The 21,129-nt window shown below is 34.9% G+C and overlaps 1 protein-coding gene across 1 annotated transcript in view; it reads right to left on the reverse strand.

The window, feature by feature from the left end:
• The window catches only part of LOC137400608 (uncharacterized), a 53,781-nt gene extending 36,874 nt beyond the window's left edge, over positions 1-16,907 (reverse strand). The window contains exons 1-9 of the mRNA XM_068086938.1: positions 16,785-16,907; positions 16,414-16,521; positions 14,867-14,941; positions 13,749-13,937; positions 12,674-12,719; positions 9,884-10,243; positions 8,825-9,161; positions 1,823-1,890; positions 896-1,006 (exon numbers count right to left, since the gene is read on the reverse strand). Coding sequence (XP_067943039.1) covers positions 896-1,006; positions 1,823-1,890; positions 8,825-9,161; positions 9,884-10,243; positions 12,674-12,719; positions 13,749-13,937; positions 14,867-14,941; positions 16,414-16,521; positions 16,785-16,808 — 1,318 coding nt within the window. The 5' untranslated portion in view covers positions 16,809-16,907. The remainder of the gene's footprint in view (positions 1-895; positions 1,007-1,822; positions 1,891-8,824; positions 9,162-9,883; positions 10,244-12,673; positions 12,720-13,748; positions 13,938-14,866; positions 14,942-16,413; positions 16,522-16,784) is intronic.
• Positions 16,908-21,129: the final 4,222 nt, after the last annotated feature.

The following is a 21,129-nucleotide window of genomic DNA, read 5'->3' on the forward strand; positions in this document are numbered from 1 at the left end:
AATATTACTATTTACAGTGGTTAAACATAGTCAATCCTGTAGCAAAAATGTACTCGATACTAGGTTCGATACTTTTCAAATTATGTTAAAAAATTGGCCCATGTCTGAAATAGCAAAGTTTCACACAGTTAATTACGTCCCAACTAAAAAATATGTAAGAAAAGAATGTAAGGGTTCTATAAGCATTTATAATGGTATTCCCAGAACTTTACAACAACTATTGCATTATGGGTACTAGGAAATACTAAAACAAAACTTGGATGCAAAATAAAACCATTTTTGTTGCTCAATAAATCATGCAGACAAAAAAAAGAAACACAAGTACTGACGAAACCGTATGATTTGTATTATATACAACTAATGGATAAAAATACAGCAAGCACAAGAAAAGACACTAACAACTCATCAGACTATGAGAATAGAGCTGAGATTATATAAAGAGAAATTGTCCACCATACTGCTACGCCAACAAGTTGAAATCATGATTTTTCATACAAATCATGCTCTTACATACAAATGCATAATATAGAGGAATAAAAGACAATAGAGCAAAGGCTATAACAGTAGTGAAACCCACCGGTCAACAGTAACAATATGCAATATTAGCTTGCATTTATCCGACTTTTTAAAACATAATTGTGCGGGAAGAGTACAAAAACTCGCACAACCGACTATAAAATGCAGGAGCTATAATAACTAGCCTTGGAGCATGTAGCGGAGGCGGTAGACGTGTCAAGTTTTTGTCTTAGTGTAGGAGCTAGTTGGTATGTGCATCATGTACATAGACTACCTACAACAAGCTCACTTTCTATATACATTACTTACATGATATCTAATCTCAGTAGATTTCCTGTTTGAGTAAATTGCAAAGAACAAGGGGTTGTCTTTCATTCACTGCCATCGTCTGAGCCTTTGTCTGAGCCTTTGTCTGAGCCATTGTCTGAGCCTTTGTCTGAGCCATTGCCTGAGCCTTTGTCTGATTGTTCTTGTTCACCTGAGTCTTCCTCTATAGTACATAGACACACAATAACATAGACACACAGACCTACTATATAGTTCATAAACACACAATCCTACTCTATAGTACATAGACAGACAATCCTACTCTATAGTACATAGACACACAATAACATAAACACACATACCTACTATATAGTACATAGACACACAATCCTACTCTATAGTACATAGACAGACAGGTACATAGAAACAGAAAATAGACACATCTAAACACAGAGTCTTCATCTATAGTATATAAAGACACAACTACATAAACAAAGTCTTCTTCCATAGAATATAAACAGCGACATAGACATAAACGTAAAGTAATAAAGAAGAGAACTTACACATAGAATGCCATGGATACAAGAATAGGGTAAACACACAATATTATAGACACACTACACGGCTGAGATATGTAAGAGAGAGATATATTGCAAGAGACGGGCACATAAAACAGATGTAAGAAAGCAACACACTGACATGATAAGAAAGGTGTAGGAAAGCAATACACTGACACGAGAAGACAGGTGTAAGAAAGCAATATACTGACATGAGAAGACAGGTGTAAGAAAGCAATACACTGACACAAGAAAGCAGGTGTAAAAAGCACTACACTGACACGAGAAGACAGATGTAGGAAAGCAATACACTGACATGAGAAGACAAGTGTAGGACAGCATTACACTGACATGAGTAGACAGGTGTAAAAAGCAATACACTGACGCGAAAAGACGGATGTAGGAAAGCAATACACTGACACGAGAAGACAGGTGTAAGACAGCATTACATTGACACAATAAGTCAGGTGTGAGAAACTAACCGTGACTCGAGTCGGACCAATCTGAATCCCCAGGATGAATAAATTCTTCCTTGTGGTCTTTGTTCTTCCTACACAAAAAAATAATTTTCTAACACTGCAGAACAGAAATAACAACACCAATGGCGTTATCTGAATAACGCGTGCAGATTTCAATATCTGTTTTTGGCGAGAACTTCCGTTTGGACAACCGGATTAAAGACTGTATCCAAGTATTTTGGTCAAATGAAGCTCAATATTTGCATTAATTTTGTATTTGGATACTGTAAATAAGATTATATATACATATATATAATTAATATAGATATTCTTAGTTTATATATATAAACCTCAGTGTTTATTTGTCGCTTTGATGGTCTTTTGTTTTCATTCCTGTGTCCAGTTATAACGATCAAAATCCAAGGATGAACAATCTGCTTCAATTAGACAAACAAAATCCACTTGACATTTGATTTTAACTCGTGACATTCAAATTGCAAGACTACAAACAAGCGCCTAATTACTAGACTAAGCCAATCTTATCATTTCTAACGCTCTTACATATAAGTATTATTATCATATTCATATCCTTATCATGTTTGCACACGCCGAATATGCACTTTTTATTATTAATTAATATTACCTTTTACTATCGTTATTTTTTAGAAACTTATAAATGCTTTATTTTTCACCATTACTCCTTACCTTCTTTTTTTAATTTGGAATTTTCAAATGTGCCGTTTCCATTTCAAATGTGCTGTTACACTCCCATTTTCAGTAAATCTGTAAAAGCTAAACATTTTTCATGTGAAAAAATGTATTATCCGGCGTAGGAATAGCTTCTACATCCTCTCTCCGTTTGGTTAGACGAAGTATCAGACAAAGACAGTCCGATATTTCATTTTTACGTTTGTACCAGTATCAAGAGTAAAAAATTAAACTTTTTTATAAAAGTTTTAAAAAGTAAACTTTTTTATACTCACAATTCCATGTACTTAATGTTTATTTTTTCTCTTAATTCATTTGAACTGCACAAAAACACTTTTCTTATGATATGAAGTTTACGAGTTAGAATGGTAAATGTTGTTACATGTTAAATAAAAACAAATTTTCTATGTAAAAACCTTTTGTTACCCGGTCTACCCCGGGCATTCAGCCAGTTAATGCATAAACGGACAAGAAATCACTACTTTTAATAAGATTATCTACATCAATAAATCCCACTTTGTCATTGCGTCTGTCTGTTAGTCTGTGGAAACATTACGCTTTTCCACATTTTTGGTCAATTTTATCAAAGCTTCACATGCATATGCTCAATGTATTCCGCCATGTCAGTAAATTATTTGGTTGTAAAAATTCCGTCTGGTTCCTAAGAACCAGCCTCTTAAACACCCACCTGTATCTGATTGAGAATAAAAGGAATCTTAATGTTAATCCCACGACCAAACACGAGCGAAGCGATTGGTTTGGGAGATTTATGATAAATGCATATGGGCACACAACTCCCGAAAAATGATCCGTTAACGCCGTTACCAAACCCTTGTACCGAAATTTCTTCAACAAATTGAACCATTTTTGTGTAGAGTCGTTCAAGTATAATAATAATACAAAACACATATAAACCTATTTAAATATTTTACCAAGTCTTTGAAAGGTTACTACAAAATCCTAAAACTAATCCATCTACTCGGATGATACATAAATAGACAGATTAATTCGGCCTAAAACCGAAATAGAAACTTGAGAAACCTCTTTTAATCAAAATTAAGACCGGCCAACAAAACGCCAATAAGGCCGTGCGACAGATAGTATAACTATTAAGTCGTCCAAATTTCACGAGAAAAACGTGCACATTTCACCAGTCTATGGAATTGTTCAATTGCCGAAGGTTTGTGTAATTAACTTAGAAGTACTAAAAAGTGATTGTTTCTTTTTTGCCCAATTTTATTATTCAAATTAATTATTTGATTTTATAAAAAAATCATTATAATATTTAATTATAAGAACAATCCTTAGAATTTACAAAATCGAAGTATGTGATTGCATTGTCTAATTGCCGAAGGTTTCTTTAATTAACGTAGACCGTTTGAGGCGTAAGCCGATTTACAGGTACGAAAATGTGGTACACAGTTTATCAGCCTATGTTTTTTGTCCAATTACCGAAGGTTTAATTAAATTATCTAGAACATTAGCCAGATTTCTTTACATCTTACCTACAAGCTAGGGCCGAACTACAATGCCCCTTTGTGACAAGAATATTTCTTTATTTTACTCCAGTTTGCAGAAAACTTCTAGACGCGTTAATGCTAATGCTTGCTTTCTGTTACATATCGCTGTCAAAACCATTCTACATTTAACACAACCAACTTTTAACTTTCCAACGCGACTTTCAAACTGTGTATATTACACGGCAGCTTGCCACTTTACTTTTAATATTGCATTTCAGAGATATAATAAACATATTTCATTATTGCTGTTGTTAGTTAAATTACGTATAGTAGGTTAGGCCAACAGCTTGAATTAATATTTATTTTATTGTTGTAAAACATAGGTTTGAGATAGTAGTAGATTAGGTCTGATTTTTATACAACCTTTTGCTTTGCATAATTGACCTTTTAAATTTAATTTCAAAACAACTTGACAACTACCATGGACATACAACCTCCCAGAACACCACGTCGTCGCACTGGCCGTCCACGTGTCTCCCAATTATTACGGAGAAGGAGAAATAGAAGGTCCTCACAGCAACCATCAACATCAAATGCTAATGTTCAACAACACGCTACTCAAAATAATAACAACAACTCATCTGATTCAGAGAATTCATTAGTAGATGTTGTAGGCGAAGCCTACAATGCCCCGTTGTAGGCTTCGCCTACAACATGTTAAACGCCTACAACATGTTAAACGCCTACAACGTAGGCTTCGCCTACAACATCTACTAAAGAATTCTCTTTAGTAGATTTTTCTTTAATGATTTTTCTTTAGTTAGATGTTGTAGGCTTCGCCTACAACATCTAACTAAAGAATTCTATTTTTGTAGAATTCTGACTCTTCGTCACTACTTTTTCAACAACCAGCAGTACCCTTTCTTTTTTCCATTATCACTTTGGTCGTGGGCTATATGACAGGGCAATTTCTAGTATATATACAGTCATGAAAGCACAACTTTTTATCATGGAAAAGTAATGCATGCAACAAAGGGACCAAAGAGCTGAAAAGAGCCCCAAACTATTAGAGACATTGACTCAGAAAAAAAAGAGAGTTGAAACTTCAAATAGACAATACAATTAATCCATTTATACATGTTTTACACTGAGTATAAAAATACAACTTTAAAGTAATTTCAAGCATATTGTTTGATTTTCATCTGATGAAACTATAATCTATCATCTGATAAAACATATTTTCAGTTTTATTTTGACATGACTAACTGTTAATATATGAACTTTTTATGTATTCTCACAAGCAAACTATAAAATCCTCAAGAGGCATGAGCCTGTTTTGTAATGGAATAAAATGCCAAAAACTCCGCTTGAATTGAGAATAAATTTGCTAAGAGCTAAAAGTTCCCATTATTAAAATCGATTTGCTGAATGAAATGATAACAAAAATAAAATAATAATTATTATTGAGACATAAATGACCATATCATTGGCTGTCAGGATTTCTAAGAGAGGAGTAACAATAGAGACATTTTGTTAGAGACAAAAATTGGATAGGCGACTGTATGTTTCACTTCACGTGATTGTTCTTTCATCACTAATATCAAAATAGGGAAGAAAGATTGTGACTTATTTACTGGGAAATTGTTAAAACATTCTATGACTTAGTGAGTTGTTTTCTCTCTTTTCACTGACAGTCGTAACAGAAAAAAAACAATTCTTAATTTCATACATCAATATCTCGTACTGCACAATTGTTTGTTGGGTACATACTATTTGTTCTCTGAACTGCTACATAACATTTTAAAAACTAGAAATTCCCTGTCATACAGCCCATGAACAAAGTGATAATGGAAAAAGAAAGGGTACTGCTAGTTGAAAAATTCAATATTAGCGGCCAAAAGGCACTGCAGCGCAATAGGATAACTGCAATGGTAGCTGTAATGTACTGGGTGTGGGTGTTATTATGTACAACAAACAGCAATAATGAAAGGAAAAGATGATATGTTTATATCTCTCCCTGCAATAGGAGAAACGCAATATTACAAGTAAAATGGCAAGCTGCCGTGTAATATACACAGTTTGAATGTTGTGTTAGAAAGTTGGTTGTGTTGAATGGTTTTGACAGCGATATGTAACAAAAAGCAAGCATTAGCAATAACGCGTCTGGAAGTTTTCTGCAAACTGGAGTGAAATAAAGAAATATTCTTGTCATAAAGGGGCATTGTAGTTCGGCCTTAGCTTGTAGATAAGATGTAAAGAAATCTGGCTAATGTTCTACATAATTTAAAAAACCTTCGGTAATTGGACAAAAAACGTAGGCTGATAAACTGTGTACCACATTTTCGTATCTGTAAATTGGTCTATGCCTCAAACAGTCTATGTTAATTACAGAAACTTTCGGCAATTAAACAATGCTATAGACTGGTGAAATGTGCACGTTTTTCTCATGAAATGCTGGCGACTTAATATTTCTACACTCTGTCGCACGGCTTTATCGGCGTTTCATATGCCGGTCTTAATTTGGATTAAATTAGGCTTGTAAAGTTTTTATTTCAATTTAGGCCGAATTAATCTGTCTATTTATGTATAATCCAATCAGATGGGTTAGTTTTAAGATGTTGCGGTAACGTTTCAAAGACTTAGTAACATATTTAAATAGGTTTATATGTGTTTGGTATAAATATTATACTTAAACGACTCTACACAAAAATGGTTCAATTTGTTGAAGAGATTTCGGTACAAGGGTTTGGTCACGCTGTTAACGAATAATTTTTTGGGAGTTGTGTGCACATATGCATTTATCATAAATCTCCCAAACAATCGCTTTGCTCGTGTTTGGTTGTGGGATGATGAACAGGTTGGGTATTTCCCTAGCATTCCAATGAGCTTATTAAAACTGTAGATGTCCCTTATAAGAACGAAAGCCATTTCTATTTAAAATTACTATTCTTATTGATTATGACTCAAGTGTTGACGTTTGTAGAGCTGCCTGGCGGCAGCAAATGATTGGGGCTGATTTAAACTCTGGAAAGGTTTGACATATTTAAATACTAACTTCAACTGTTAATAGTTAATGAGGTTAGAGGTTAAAGTTAAAGGAATGAAGTAACTGGTTCAATAGCTTTGATATGTCCGCAAGTTGCTCTTTGGGTTGACCCGTTATCCACTTCAAACACAATAATTGTTTCTAAAATTCAAAGGTTTTTCGATTGGATGAACTTTTACACTAAAATGTTGATAAACGGAGTAAAGCATAACCAATGATAATTGGTATAATTCTGTTAATGTCAAGATTACTGTAAGTGTCAAGAATGCATTGTAGATCTCAGCCTAATCCACTAAAGAAAAACCGATATTACAGCATGTAGTTTTAATATTTAGTATTTTAGAAACACTAATCAATTAATGTTCAATAATTAATGTTTCTAATTAAAAACATTAAACTTATGTATTCAATGTTTCTAATAGAAACATTAATTTAATATTTACAAGTATTTTCATTAGTTTCTAACAGATGTCTCCATCGTAACTCCTCTCTTAGAAATCCTGACAGCTAATAATAGGGTCATCATTTATGTCTCAATGATAATTATTGTCTTTTCATTAATGTTCATTTTATGCAATTTATGCCATCATTTATTTATTATACAAATAGTAATCTATCGATTCTTTACAGCGTGAATAGATTTAATATTTACCACATGATGCAATTTGTGTGCTTCAATTGGTCAGCCTTTACAGTTTTACAGAGCAATGATCGAACACTTTATAATTATGACCGATAATCAGTCGATCGTTTAAAGGATTGATCTTGCTAAAAATGCTGCGATACTTGTCTGTTGGTCGATGACACTTCGCCATAAAAAGAACATTTTGAGGTGGCTTCATGTCATCTCTTTTTATACAGTAACTGTGATGTCCATACTTTTAGCTGCATAACCAAGGCGCACTAAGTGATGTTACAACGCATGCTCCTTTATAAACTCCTGCCTTCTTTGAAGAGATTCATACATAGACTACCTACCTACTATTAAGGCACAGGTGATATGTATGTGCACAATAACTCAACACTCATAGAAGGCGAATGATTAGTGCAGGTGGTAGCACACCAGGCTCCAAAGCAGAATGGTGCGGGTGCAAATCCTGTATGATACAATCTTTTTTCTGACCTCTAAAAATGGCTTTAAACCAACGGACGAACACGGCTCTTAATATAGTAAAGACTAGTGGAATGCTTGGTGTTGCACAGGTATTAAAAAACAGCTTATAAACAGTGGCAGGTAATGTAGTTGCCTATCACTTGCCATTAGCCTGGCACATTGCCAATGGCTAATCTGAGCAAGCTAGTACCTGTATTGCTAAACTTATTAATAAGAATCGTGAAAGCAAGCTTTAGTGACATTGCTCAGTAATGTAATGCAGAGTCACTATACGTATTTTAACCTCAATACACACTCATACTGCCCAATGAATCCAATGCATATCGAGTAGCTCAATTGGTTAGCTTCTCGCCTGGTGAAAGGAAAGTTTCGCAATACAGATTTTTCATTGCTAGATAGTAATAGCTAAAGCTGGACAGACCGAATCACAGACGACACACAAACTCTGAGATTTATATGCGCATTTAGATTTAAGATTTATAACACATTTTCATGTATTCTGTGGTTTTTGCTACGCATTCTAGGTCATTTCCATAGCAGAAGAAACAACTCGAAGCAAACAACAAGTAAACAATTTGCTCATGCGTTACATGGCTGGGCCGTGAATGAAGCTCTGCTTTATCAACATACACCAGTAAACTACTGCCTGGCCCGTTAGATGAAACACATAGCTCACCTCTCTGTATTGAAAGGCTCACCTGTAACACTCTCCTCCAAATTTGCACTTGCTGCGTTTCTTGGGTGCAGCCATTCGTCTCCGTCTCGTAGCCTGTGGAATATACTCTGGCTCCTCATCTGACGTGTCTGAGTTCTTCCTTCTTCGACCTTTGCTGCGGGATGGAGTTATTTTAGGAGGGGGTGCCCCTCGGCGTGACCGCTTGCTGCGGCCTTCATCCCAGTCACTCCCAGAATCCTCGTCAACCTTAAAATCGGAGTCACTGTCTGGTTTCTTCTGCCGGCCTATTCTTGGCAATCCGTGGTCACTCTCTTCCTCTGGCTCACTAGGAGACATTCCTTCCAACATAAGGTCCTCGTCTGCGAGTGAAACAAAAATATTACAAAGGTATATCTCTGATCTCATACTACGTTGAATAGGTGGGCAGGCCGCCATACTTCATGCAAGAAAACCTGAAAAATTATTTAATACTACGGAGTATTAAGTTTTGGGAGTGTTCAAAAGCCAAAACATTAGCACTTATTTAGCTGCATATTGACAAAATCAAGTTCCTAATCAGAGACAAAAGTGTGGTTGATCTCGTATCGGACTCGGCAGCTATCTAACAGTACACTAACACACAGACATGCGAGTAAATCGAGGATTGAAGATGATGAAACCAAATGGAAGAACAGACTCCGATACATTTTAGTCTGTTTTAACCATTTTATGTGTTTGTTCTTCTCCGTTGCTCTCCTCAAATGATTACTAAATAGACATAAAATGTAGATATGTTATTATTCTGTTAGTTTGTATTTTATTATGTTATTAATAATAATTATTAATTATTCTTATGTTATTTTTTTATGTTATTATTATTATTATTTTGGTTACTATGATGCACTGTGATAAATCCAATCTCTTTAGTTACCTCAGTATCTACAACAAGAAGTCAGTTGTGCTCAAAACGCCAGATGCAAAAAGTGACCACTTAACCTGTCGCTAAGGTTCCCCAATAATAATCAAGTTTTACGACTGCTCAAGATCGATAGTTAACTAAAGGTAGAAGTAAGATAACTAAAATACAATGAGTGTGACATACTATAGGAGACCGGTTTGGCGGCTCTACGCGCTGGCAGTCTCTGCGGCATCCTGGCTGGTTGCCGTCGACTTCGTCTCCCACCAGAGTCAGAATCACTAGCTTCACTTTCTTGAGAGATTTCCTCTTCGCTTGATGCTGGCTTTCGCTTTTTGGGTGGTGGCCGACGAGCGCTCGATGATTTTGTCTTTTTCACAGGTTTCTTTTTGGTTCGGCCTGTCCGAGCCTTTGGCTTCTCTTCACTTTCACTGTCCTCTTCTGACACAGCCTTTCGTACTGGTGGTTTCCTCTTGGCTGGCTTCTTGGGTGAGGATTTCTTTGAACCACTCCAGTCACTTCCATCCTCTTCATTGGACACTTCCTCTGCAGCAGATACACTGAATGAGCATAGGAAAGCTGTGTTTACACTAGACACGCATACACTAGACATGCATATGTTAAATACACATACACTAGACACGTGTACACTAGACACGCATACACTAGACACGCGCACACCAGACATTCATACACTAGACATTCATACACTAGACACACATACACTACACCAGTATATGCTAGACACGCGTACACTAGACACGCGTACACTAGACATGCGTACACAGGCACGCGTACACTAGACATGTATACATTAGACACGCATACACTAGACACACATACACTTAGACACGCACACACTAGACACGCATACACTAGACACGTATACACTAAACACGCGCACACCAGACAGGTATACACTAGACACACATACACTAGACATGCATACACTAGACACGTATAAACTAGACACACATACACTAGACACGCATACACTAGAAATGCATGTGCTAGACAAGCAATTAACCAAAACATACACAAGCTACGCAAGGCATGCACATACCAGACATCAATACACCAAATATGTAAATGTTAAACATCCATAAGCTGAACATGTGCGCACTGTGCATGCACCCACTTTATGGGTGGTTCTGGACAATTGATCTAACGACGATTGGCCTTACTGGTCCAAATATTTATTTAATTATCATTAGGAATAGTTGGTGCAAAAATCTAGACTCCTGTGTGGAGAAACTGTGCTATCCAAAGGGGGAAAGAAGGAGCTTGGTGCAAATAGCTATCCATTTACATTGCGCACAAAAAGAGTTCAAAAGACTAGGTTTTATTTATAAATTTTCAACTCCTTTTTTGTACATTTAAAGTTTTTGTGTACACAAACGTTACCCGAATTTACATCTAATCCAATAAAATTTTTTGCTATTTTAACTTGCGTGTACTAAACAGAAGTCTCTGATTCAAGTTCTCGCATTTTTATCCTAGTCTTTACATAAATTTTAGTCTAACCTCCATTAGCCAATTTTAGACCAATCATCATTAGACTAAATGGTTTATTGGATCAATTAGTTTTAGACTAAATGTCTTTGAATAAATTGGTCTATGACCAGTTGGATTTGACACCAACCGTCGTTAGACCAACCGTACCAAATCTCTCTCTATCAGGGTTGAAAAAAACCATGGCTTTTGTGAAAAAAACTGAATAAACCAGGTTTTTTGGTTTAAACTAGTTTTTTGGTTTAAACCAGTTTTTATGGTTTATATAATTCGACGAAGGTTTTTGCAATTTCAAGTCTAATTAACATCACTTACTATAGCTGCATGATTGAGTATTGAACATACATATGTGGAATTTATCTGTTAAAGATGGTATTGTGGGAGTTGTTATGAGAGAAAAGAGAAAAAAAATGGAAATTTCAGAATGAACCTTTAATCAAACATGAATGAAGAAATACAGAGCAAAAATCTTATCACATAAAGTGAATATATTACATACAGCTCTATGCGTAAATAGGAATTGCAATCCCAGTGATTAATTGTGTGGTAATGCAGAGCAGCTTGACATTTTGCTATGTGTACTTCAAGCCTATTGCCTGACCTTGCATTACAACAGCACACTTATTACATTTTGCCTTAAAACCTTTGTTTTCTGCAGTTCGAGCGAAAAACTGGTTTATGGGATCCTGTTTGCTAGGCATGTTGGAGATTCAAGGCACAACTTCAATTTTTCAAAACACAAAAACTTGATAAACTGAATTTTAACAATACAACTACTTTGGCTTGTACCCAATAAATGAAATATTAGTTTGCAAACTTGAAGCTTTTGCCCAAAAGGATTTTATTGTTTTAAGTTCTATTTATAAGCAATCCTCTCTCACCGGCCAGACTTTAGAAAGTTTTCATTCATTATTCGAGCCGATGATAGGATTAGTATATTTCACACGGTTCTCATATTTCATCAGTAAAGGGATCATCATATCACTTGATGAAAGCCATTGAAAATGAAATTCACTAATTCATTGTTGTGTTAGGATTTCATGTAGTTGCAACTTGAGCTCTACAACCACCTTACTACTATGTGCTAAATTAACTTCCACAGATGATAATTACATAGACTTGCATTTCTATCACACAGGAACCACTAAAAGCTTAAAATACTATGTTTTTTTACAAAAAATAATGACAAAACCACAAAAATCATTTTTTTTCGGCTGGTTTAAACTGAGCCAACCCTGCTTTCTATATTCACACAAGACTACCTACAGAAACTCAATACATGCATTACACACCTGCTGATAGATAGAATAGACAAGGTATGTAGTCACCCTAGTAAAAAGTGAGATATACATACCAACTATAAAAGTTATATGAGCACTAAGCACGGTGAACCTCTATCGAGTCTATGCTATTAGAAACCATATTGGCTTCATGCCATCTCACCTCCGTGTCATATTGCCTTACCTTCACTCCCAGCATTGTCTTCTTCTTCTCCTCCATCTTCTGAATTCTAAAACAATGTAACTATTCGAAACCTGCTACACAACAGTTGAGGCAGCTATTACTACGGCAGCAAGCAGATCAGAGAGACATGAGGGATCAAAGTAGAATGCTGTCCAACTTTGTAAGAATGAATGAATAGTAGAACTACATAGAGTCAGCAGTTTACAGTAACTCAGGCTACGAAATGCAAACAGAATTGAAATAGTAAAACCCCCAAATAGTCCATAAATTAATAGAACTGGTAGACAGAGAGCAGCAAAAACTGAAATTGACAAGGGATTAAAACGTTGAAGCCCAAGTCCGAGATAATTCGGGAGTTGTTTTCTCTTTTGATCTTATGCCCGAGAAAATCGGTGGCAGTTTTGCTTTGTTTTCCTCCCTTCTGGTTTAAGAGGATTATGAAATTTTGGCTGCTATGCGCTTGAGAAATTTTCAGTATAATTAAAAAGTTTTATGCAGGTTGGACTACTAATTATTGAAATATCCCCAAAATATTGAGGGCATTCCACACCGCCCAAGGAAAGAAAAACGGCTACCAACAGGATATTAGTTTCTGATGACACACTGAGAGAAGCTCTGGGTAATGAAGGCTCAGTATTAGACAAGACTAGAAAGCTTCTTCTCATCCGCAACAAGTGCCTTACACTAAAATAACTGGTTTTTCTATTCATAAACACGTATATCATCTATCAGATTCGGTGTACAGCAATAATTATGTTTACTTCTAAAATATCATTTTTTTGAGAGAGCATAAAATGTGAACTATCCACTGTATTTGATTTCTGTTTCTATAATCCTTTTCTACAGCTTCAATATAATATTCAGTTCAAAAGGAATTGTGCTATTCTAAGTGCTTTTACTGTCAGAGGAAAGTTGTTAATATGGTCTAAGATCAGGGGACTTGCTTGTCTATACATGTACAAGACTAGGATTCAAAGTGCTAAGAGGAGGTTCGAAGTTTAAACACAGACTAGGTTGTTTGTACGTCTTCCATGGGTTAAAGCTCAACTAATCATGACAAGCATTCTCAACCTACATGCTTATCATCCTTGGCAGCATCTACAGGTTTGTCAGCGGAGGTTTTCAATACTCTGAATTCACATTCGGGATTAGAGTGGAGAGAAAATACGTCGTCTTCTTCCAATGAAACTGTTGCTCCACGGAGCAATTCTGTTCGAGATTCCTCATTTCCTTTTTTGTAAAAACATGGCAGTCCAGGATGCATCTGCAATGAAAGCATAATAGACGTCTAGAAAGGCAACTACTACGAGATATTAAAAAAACTAAACAATGACTATTTCTGCAAGGTGATTTCAGAAATCCTAACTTGCGTCGTTACATGAGGCTTATGTCTTCAATAAACATACATATTGTAGTGGAGTAGAATCTACTCGACTGCCAGTGTCAATAATAGCACACATCTTCCAATGTGGTGACAGAGGGAAGCAACTCCTAACATAAATAAAACGCATCAAAAAACACATACATGTAACTTCTGATCAATCCATGTGAAGACCTCCTTCTATGCACCTTTCGGAATGTATAAAGACACAACAGCCAATATAAATTAAGTGTACACAATTCCTAATTTCACAGAAATGACACAAAGTTTTCAATGTCAATACATAGCAGTAAATTAAACAAAAAATCAAGGGCAAGTAACTTTTCATAAAAACGCACAAACACAACAACTCCATTAATGTTAAATAATTTGTAAACTAAAGTTAAATATGTGACGTGAGAACAGCATAAGTATATCTGAGGCTATGCCAGAAAAGATAGAAACTAAAAAGCATAGACCGACGTAAAAAGTTTTTCACTTTTATATGAAAAGAAATCGCACACAACTAGTACCCAGGTGTCTTCACCTAGTTGAGTTTTTGACACTGAATGATTGCTTGACCAGAACTAAACCAAACTCAAAGTTAGAAAAACCATCCTTAAGATACAGAAGAGCAAAGTGAGTTTAGGTCTCAGGCTCAAAAGTTTCAACATAAATATTTAGTCAACATTTCCGGGACCATCAATGAGGCAAGCCATACCTAAAACTGGTTATTTCATGAGAATACCATACATGTAAAACAATTAGCTACAAAATTGTTACAAAATTATAAATAATTAGGTCAGAAAACGGTTTTATTCGACAACACTTACAGCTTTGAGGACAAGCTCTCCTGACTCTGTAACTTGCACCTCTGCATGGTGCCGAGATACCTTCAGTTCCCTGATCTGCAAAAAAACCTCTACTTCGGTAGTTCTGAATGTTTCACACAAAAGAAATATAAATAATATATAAGAGCTATATGTCTAAACTAGATGATGAAAACTGAAGAGGTGTTTGTTATATACCGGCTTGTAATAAAATACTAGGGCAAGCAAACGGTTTCGATAAAGGCACAGTTTCGCAGAAAGTTGGCATTAATACCACAATAAATCGGTGATCGTATGTGATAACATTGGTCACACTATCATAAACCCACCAACGTTTACATTGGCAAATAGTCCGCGACATGGTGTTCTCATTACATAAAGCCGTCGCTGAAATGATGAAATACTATTCCCTCAGCAACCATTATGAAGAGAAAAATAGATTAGGCAATTCCCGACAGCTGATCACCATCACCAAAGTGGTGCACACTGCACAGACTGTCATGGATGCTTGGTGAAATAATATCAGAAAAGTTGGACAGCTGCAATGTTTCCTGGTATCTGCATTCCCTCGCCGATGTCATCGCTTTAAGGTGCACATGGTTTACGAATAATCGCCGAGAGAGCAACCCCGACACGTGATGCAGCGTGAACCAGCCTTAAGCCTTTAAATACCACTACCATGCTGGCTTAAGATGTGCTGGGAGTTACTAAGTTTGCATCAAAATGTAGTTAATCTCAAAAATTGGAGGAATGTTTAGAAAAGAACAAAATATAAATACAGTGAAACCTCGGTTCTCGAACGCTTCAGTTCTCGACCAACTCGGTTTTCGAACAACCTTCTGGAACAGATTATGTTTGAGAACTGAGGTTCCACTGTAGAACAAAAAAAATTATTAATATTATATATACTTTTGATAATATAAATACGATATCAATAAATTCAGCATGCTTAAAATTGTAAACGTTCATACATTTTTTAAAAATGTGACATTATTTAGCAAAATAAAAATCATTTATACAACATGGTTGCTGCCTCATGTTTGCAGAGAAACTCTAAAACAAAAAGCCTTCTGACAGCCTTGAACCGTGGGCTATTAGATTTAGAATAGATTTCCTTTTATTGATATTTAATCTTTTGTGGCAATATTGCTGAATGTCACACTTAATGCACCTCAATGTTAGAAGAGAAAGTTTTTGTTTCTATTTGATTGTTATTCCAAATATTATTTACAACCAAACAATGATAACCATGAAAATTATACCACTAATTTGTAATTTGGTTTTTAAAAAACTGCAAGTGGTACTTGAAAAGTCAACTTTACATTAAGTAATTTCTAGTTTTCATTTGTGATTAAAAAGACATCGATGCAACTAACCATCCATCAAACTGAAGCGCACATGTAGCTCGCTCGGTAAAAAAAGTGAGAAAAAAAAGAAGATATGACAGGTTTGAATCCTACTCAAGGACCAGAAAACTTATTAAGTGAGCTCATCAACAGAACAAAGATGCACTAGAAGTAAATGTACTACACATGTACACAAGAACGCACCTGAAGTAAATGGCCTCGTCCTATGACTGTCTTGCCAACACTCAAAGGTACTGCATCTTTCTTGCCATCTGTACACACTATCTTCCACACCACTGACATCCCTTCAGCCTGCAATAAGGGTGGAAGCTTCTTATGCAACCCTTTCGACCACCCCTAATCTCTCAGGATTAATGCTCAGTCAATTTTTATGCGTGTTCGTTTTCAAATAATTGATTAATCGGTGAAACTTTGAGATGCCAACTTTAGATGCAGCTTCAATCAGGATATGTTTGCAAATGATCAGCTAAACACTGAGCTAAACAGCAGCCTACAATCTGGGTTGGTACATTTCATAGTATGAAGGTATAAGGTAATGGTAAATGTATAATTACTGCTTCATATGCTTCCAGCAACATTATTCTCTTGTCCCTGAACTGCTTCAGTCAGAATTAATCAAGGTATAGGCAAGAGTTTTCAAAGGAAACTTGTCTTGAGCCAATACTTACTAACTGCTACAAATGTTTTGAAGTTTATTACCTAAACAATGACGAAAGTTTCAGGTGTTTAGAGATAACTGAAAATAGATCAAGCGGCTAGCAGTTGACTGGTTTGGAGCGAAAAATGCAAATGCAAACCAAAGGCTATACTCCTGGTCCGCATACCCATACATTGTGCATTGGTCATGCGCAATGTAAGTAGGTTGGTGAATTAAAAAAGTGGGGCATATTTTGATATTTTAATAAGATATGTGCAAACTCTGTCAACAACTTTGTCAACAATAACAATTTGGTGTTTTGTAACAATTGTGTTTTGGAGCCATACATTAAGCACCTTATTCTCCAGTATTTCAACAAATGCTTCTGTTTTATTTTCCATAAATGTTATTAGCTCGAGCATAAATGATTTTAAATATACTCTTCAGCAACTTCTTTACAGATTTTACAGCAGAAAATCTAACAATTTTGTGATTTTTGCTTTTTATGTGCCAAACTGTAGCCTTAATAGTCTAGACTTATATCCACACATATACAGATATAACAATATGTTTTAGTAATTTGTGAACTAGAACTTGCTTCGGACATATCAGAGTGCTATCATAAGAATTATTTTTTTATTGAGGTTTTAAAAACAATGCTCTGATGATCATGTTATTAGGTCTACTACTCGCTACATAAATTAGCTTACACAAATATTATTATTTGGTTATCCGCAAATAATTGCAGTAAAGTCATGCACTTTGGTACTGCTTAAAAACCTTGAAGTATTTTAGTAATAGTAATAGCCTACAGAAATTAATAATGGCAAAATATAGATATATACATGTTTATCATCAAGGAAGTTCACAACCAAAAATAATGCATTCAATGTAAATGGATCGAGAAAGTAAAAAACATACACGTTTTTGGTGATTGCTCTTATCTGAAATGTAATGATACAACAAGACTGTACCATCAGTAAAAAGCATCAACACCTTTACAACTTTATTTCTGGTCTATAAACTGCAGCGAAACCTTACCATTACCTTAACATACGAATTCTCCGACATACAATGTAGAATAAAAGCAAATGTATATTTAAAACTATTCGGTAATTTCCACAAATCACTAAAATTTTCAATTCTGTATTTAGAAGCCTATAAACGTTGAATGGAAAACAAAAAAGAAAAACAATGAGAAAATACAAATTAATTAATATTATATCTCATGTAAGTTGGTGTAATTCAAGCTGCATATTTCTACCACTGAGCCTAGGCATTGCTGAGCCTCTACTCCTAGTAAAAACCTTATTATTCATTTTTACTTCCTTGATTTAATTTTTACATATAATTTAGGTTTGTAAATTTATTTTTTTGCATAGTTTTATGTAATGTTTGCATTTTAATCCTATACATAATTATTTGAAGTAGTTACCATCTTAGACATTAAAACGAATAAACAAAATACAATGTCTTCTCATAGAAACATTTTCTCAAATATGTGACTACTTTGACATCTGAAACATTTCACCGTACAAGCTTTACAGCACACCAAAAATAGCAAAAAACATTTTCCCTTTACTTATTGTGCTGGCCTTTCAAGAATTAATATTAAACATTTAAAATGTTTGTCTTAGGGTTTCTGAGAGGCTAATCACCATATTTCATCCTAAAGGCTGCAACATACACATGCAGATTAACACACAAGCGCTTGAATTTCTGTATTTGATCCATTTTTTCTTGTTTTAGCATTTTAGCTTATTTAGCTAACTTGTCTATTATTTTGTTGTGAAGATATAATAAGCTACGATAATTCTTCAGAGAGCAGTTTACAATGCTTAGCATGATCTAGATTAGTCTCTGCTGTCTAGATATGTAATAACAGATTACAAGCTATCCTTAAAAATCTTTTAAAATAAGGTGACATAATAATACTCCAATGACATTGACAATATTGTTAAAACTATGAAACTTTATACAGTATCACATCTGCCCCTACATATTAGCTTTAAAATCAAACAGTTTGCTTAAGTATCTGTTCTGTAAAAATTAATGACGAGCACAACCAAAAACCAAAACAACTTTGACAAATGACCCAACTCAGACTCATAAAAGGCTACTGAGATGTGATGAATTTAAAATGTCAAAAAGAACTAGAGAAACTATGAATATTTATCATCCAGAAACAAGAAAACGCAGCCTGTAAAAGTGGATTTTTTGGATGGCCACATCACAAATTCCCAGCAAAAAATGAAGGAAACAAGCCGAAATAAAGGCACCAACCAGTAAGTTTTGACACAATATTGCTCAAGTATATTGATAGATGGTTTACACCAAAATTAAAATAAGTTAGTTGTCAAAGCAAGAAATAGTAGCCCTAAATCTGTTGACAAAATTAAACAAAAAGAAATGATGTCTGACACAATTTTACAATTCTAGCAATGTGTTAATATGATAGGTAACAAAATTTTGGGTAAAAAGAGATTATATTATGTTTCTCATTTGCCTAACTATGTGAGGGTCATCAGTTATGGCAGATGATGAGCACCCGCAAGTCTATCAAATGATTCCAATAGAAAAGGCAAGGAAAAATGCCATTCTCATTAGTTACATTAGCGAAGATGCTGTATTAATGATTTCAATTTCAGTCAAACGAACAGGCCATACAGATTTTGATAAACTTGAAAATGCACAAGTGACATCTGATCGAAAAAAATATTCCCTAGCAAATATAAGAAAGTAAAAGGAAGATGATTTTAAAATAGAAGCAAAGCTTTCAAGTCTATATAACATTGTAAACTTGTACTAATCCACAACAGATCTATGAAAAAATCTAGGGCTAATAAATTCACTTCAAATTATATAACAGATGATAGGGGCAAGCACAAAAAATCTCTCATTATCTGACTATCCTATTTGTCATGGTAAAAATAGATATATTCACTTTTAACACTCCGACAATTTTAACAAATTTTCCCCCTTTTTTATTCATCTGTAAGTAGTAAAACACAAACAGCTGAAAACAAGCAGCGTTTTGAGTGCACATTTATTGGCAACAGCCGGATTCGAGATTGACTCCTAAATAAATTGGAAACCAAAATTCCTACGGTGGTATGCATAAAGTTTTGCACGCCAGAGAATTTTCTGTCTTTATTCTTACAGATACTTTAAATTACTGCTGTATATTTATAAAAAAAAGGAACTTCAAGTCAAAGTCGAATTTGGTTAGATATGGTAACTTGATTATCATAATCTTGCTCAAAGTGAGGCAAGTAAAAGAAATTATTTTACTGTAAAGGTGAGCTTTAATCTCATTAAAGCGTAACATAAATTATCCACAGCCAAATTATAAACTATTTAAAAGAGCTAGTTTTTGTGTACCTGACAGATGGGTTTATCATTGCGCCAACCACAAGTATAATGCTTAAATCAGCCTACTTAAGATGCGTGTTGACACACTCTAACCGGAGTGAAATAAAATGTTCTTCTACATGGCATCTTTAATGCTTATAAAGCCTCAAACTAGTTGTTAACACACTTATCTATTAGATCTAGAAAAACATGCTCTTTTTAATAAGCAGCTTATAATTTGGATACATATGGTTCATAAGGCATTTTGATTGGAATAAAGTTCGCCTTTTTTGCAGTCAGATAGCCAATTTTACTTGCCTCACTATAGATCGGAATATGATGATAACCAAATTATATTATAGAACCAAATTTGACACTGATGTAAAGTCCACTTCACATAGATTCTGTTTCCATTTTAAATTCTCTAATCCCATCAGAAAATGTCCGCACAGCAACAACTTGAAATGTCTGTAGGAACAAAGATGGAAAAATCCTAGCCGTGCGAAACCTGACGCACACCACTCTTTGTTGTTCATATTTCCCACTAGCTGGTCCTTTTAAGTACAGTTATGCTATTTTTTATTATCTCTACTGGAGGGTCTTTGGCGAAAATTTTTTTATCTGATCTGAAGAATGACGGCGAAATAATGCAAGTTCATAACACCGCCGGAGAAATACTTGTCCGTTTTAGAAATAGCACGTTAGTGGATGTAAATGATACTTACAGTTAATATCAAAATCATTACTACATTGAACATAATCTATGATGTATAACCACAACTCATTATATTTTATTGCACAAAGCAAAAGACTTATACATGTAAATTAATATCACGTGTTCTAAGCACGGTGGTAAAATGAACCTCACAAGTGCCTACTGACAACATCGAGAAGAATAGACTAAAACATAT

The sequence above is a fragment of the Watersipora subatra genome, chromosome 7, assembly GCF_963576615.1.
Source record: "Watersipora subatra chromosome 7, tzWatSuba1.1, whole genome shotgun sequence".
NCBI classification, from domain to species: domain Eukaryota; kingdom Metazoa; phylum Bryozoa; class Gymnolaemata; order Cheilostomatida; family Watersiporidae; genus Watersipora; species Watersipora subatra.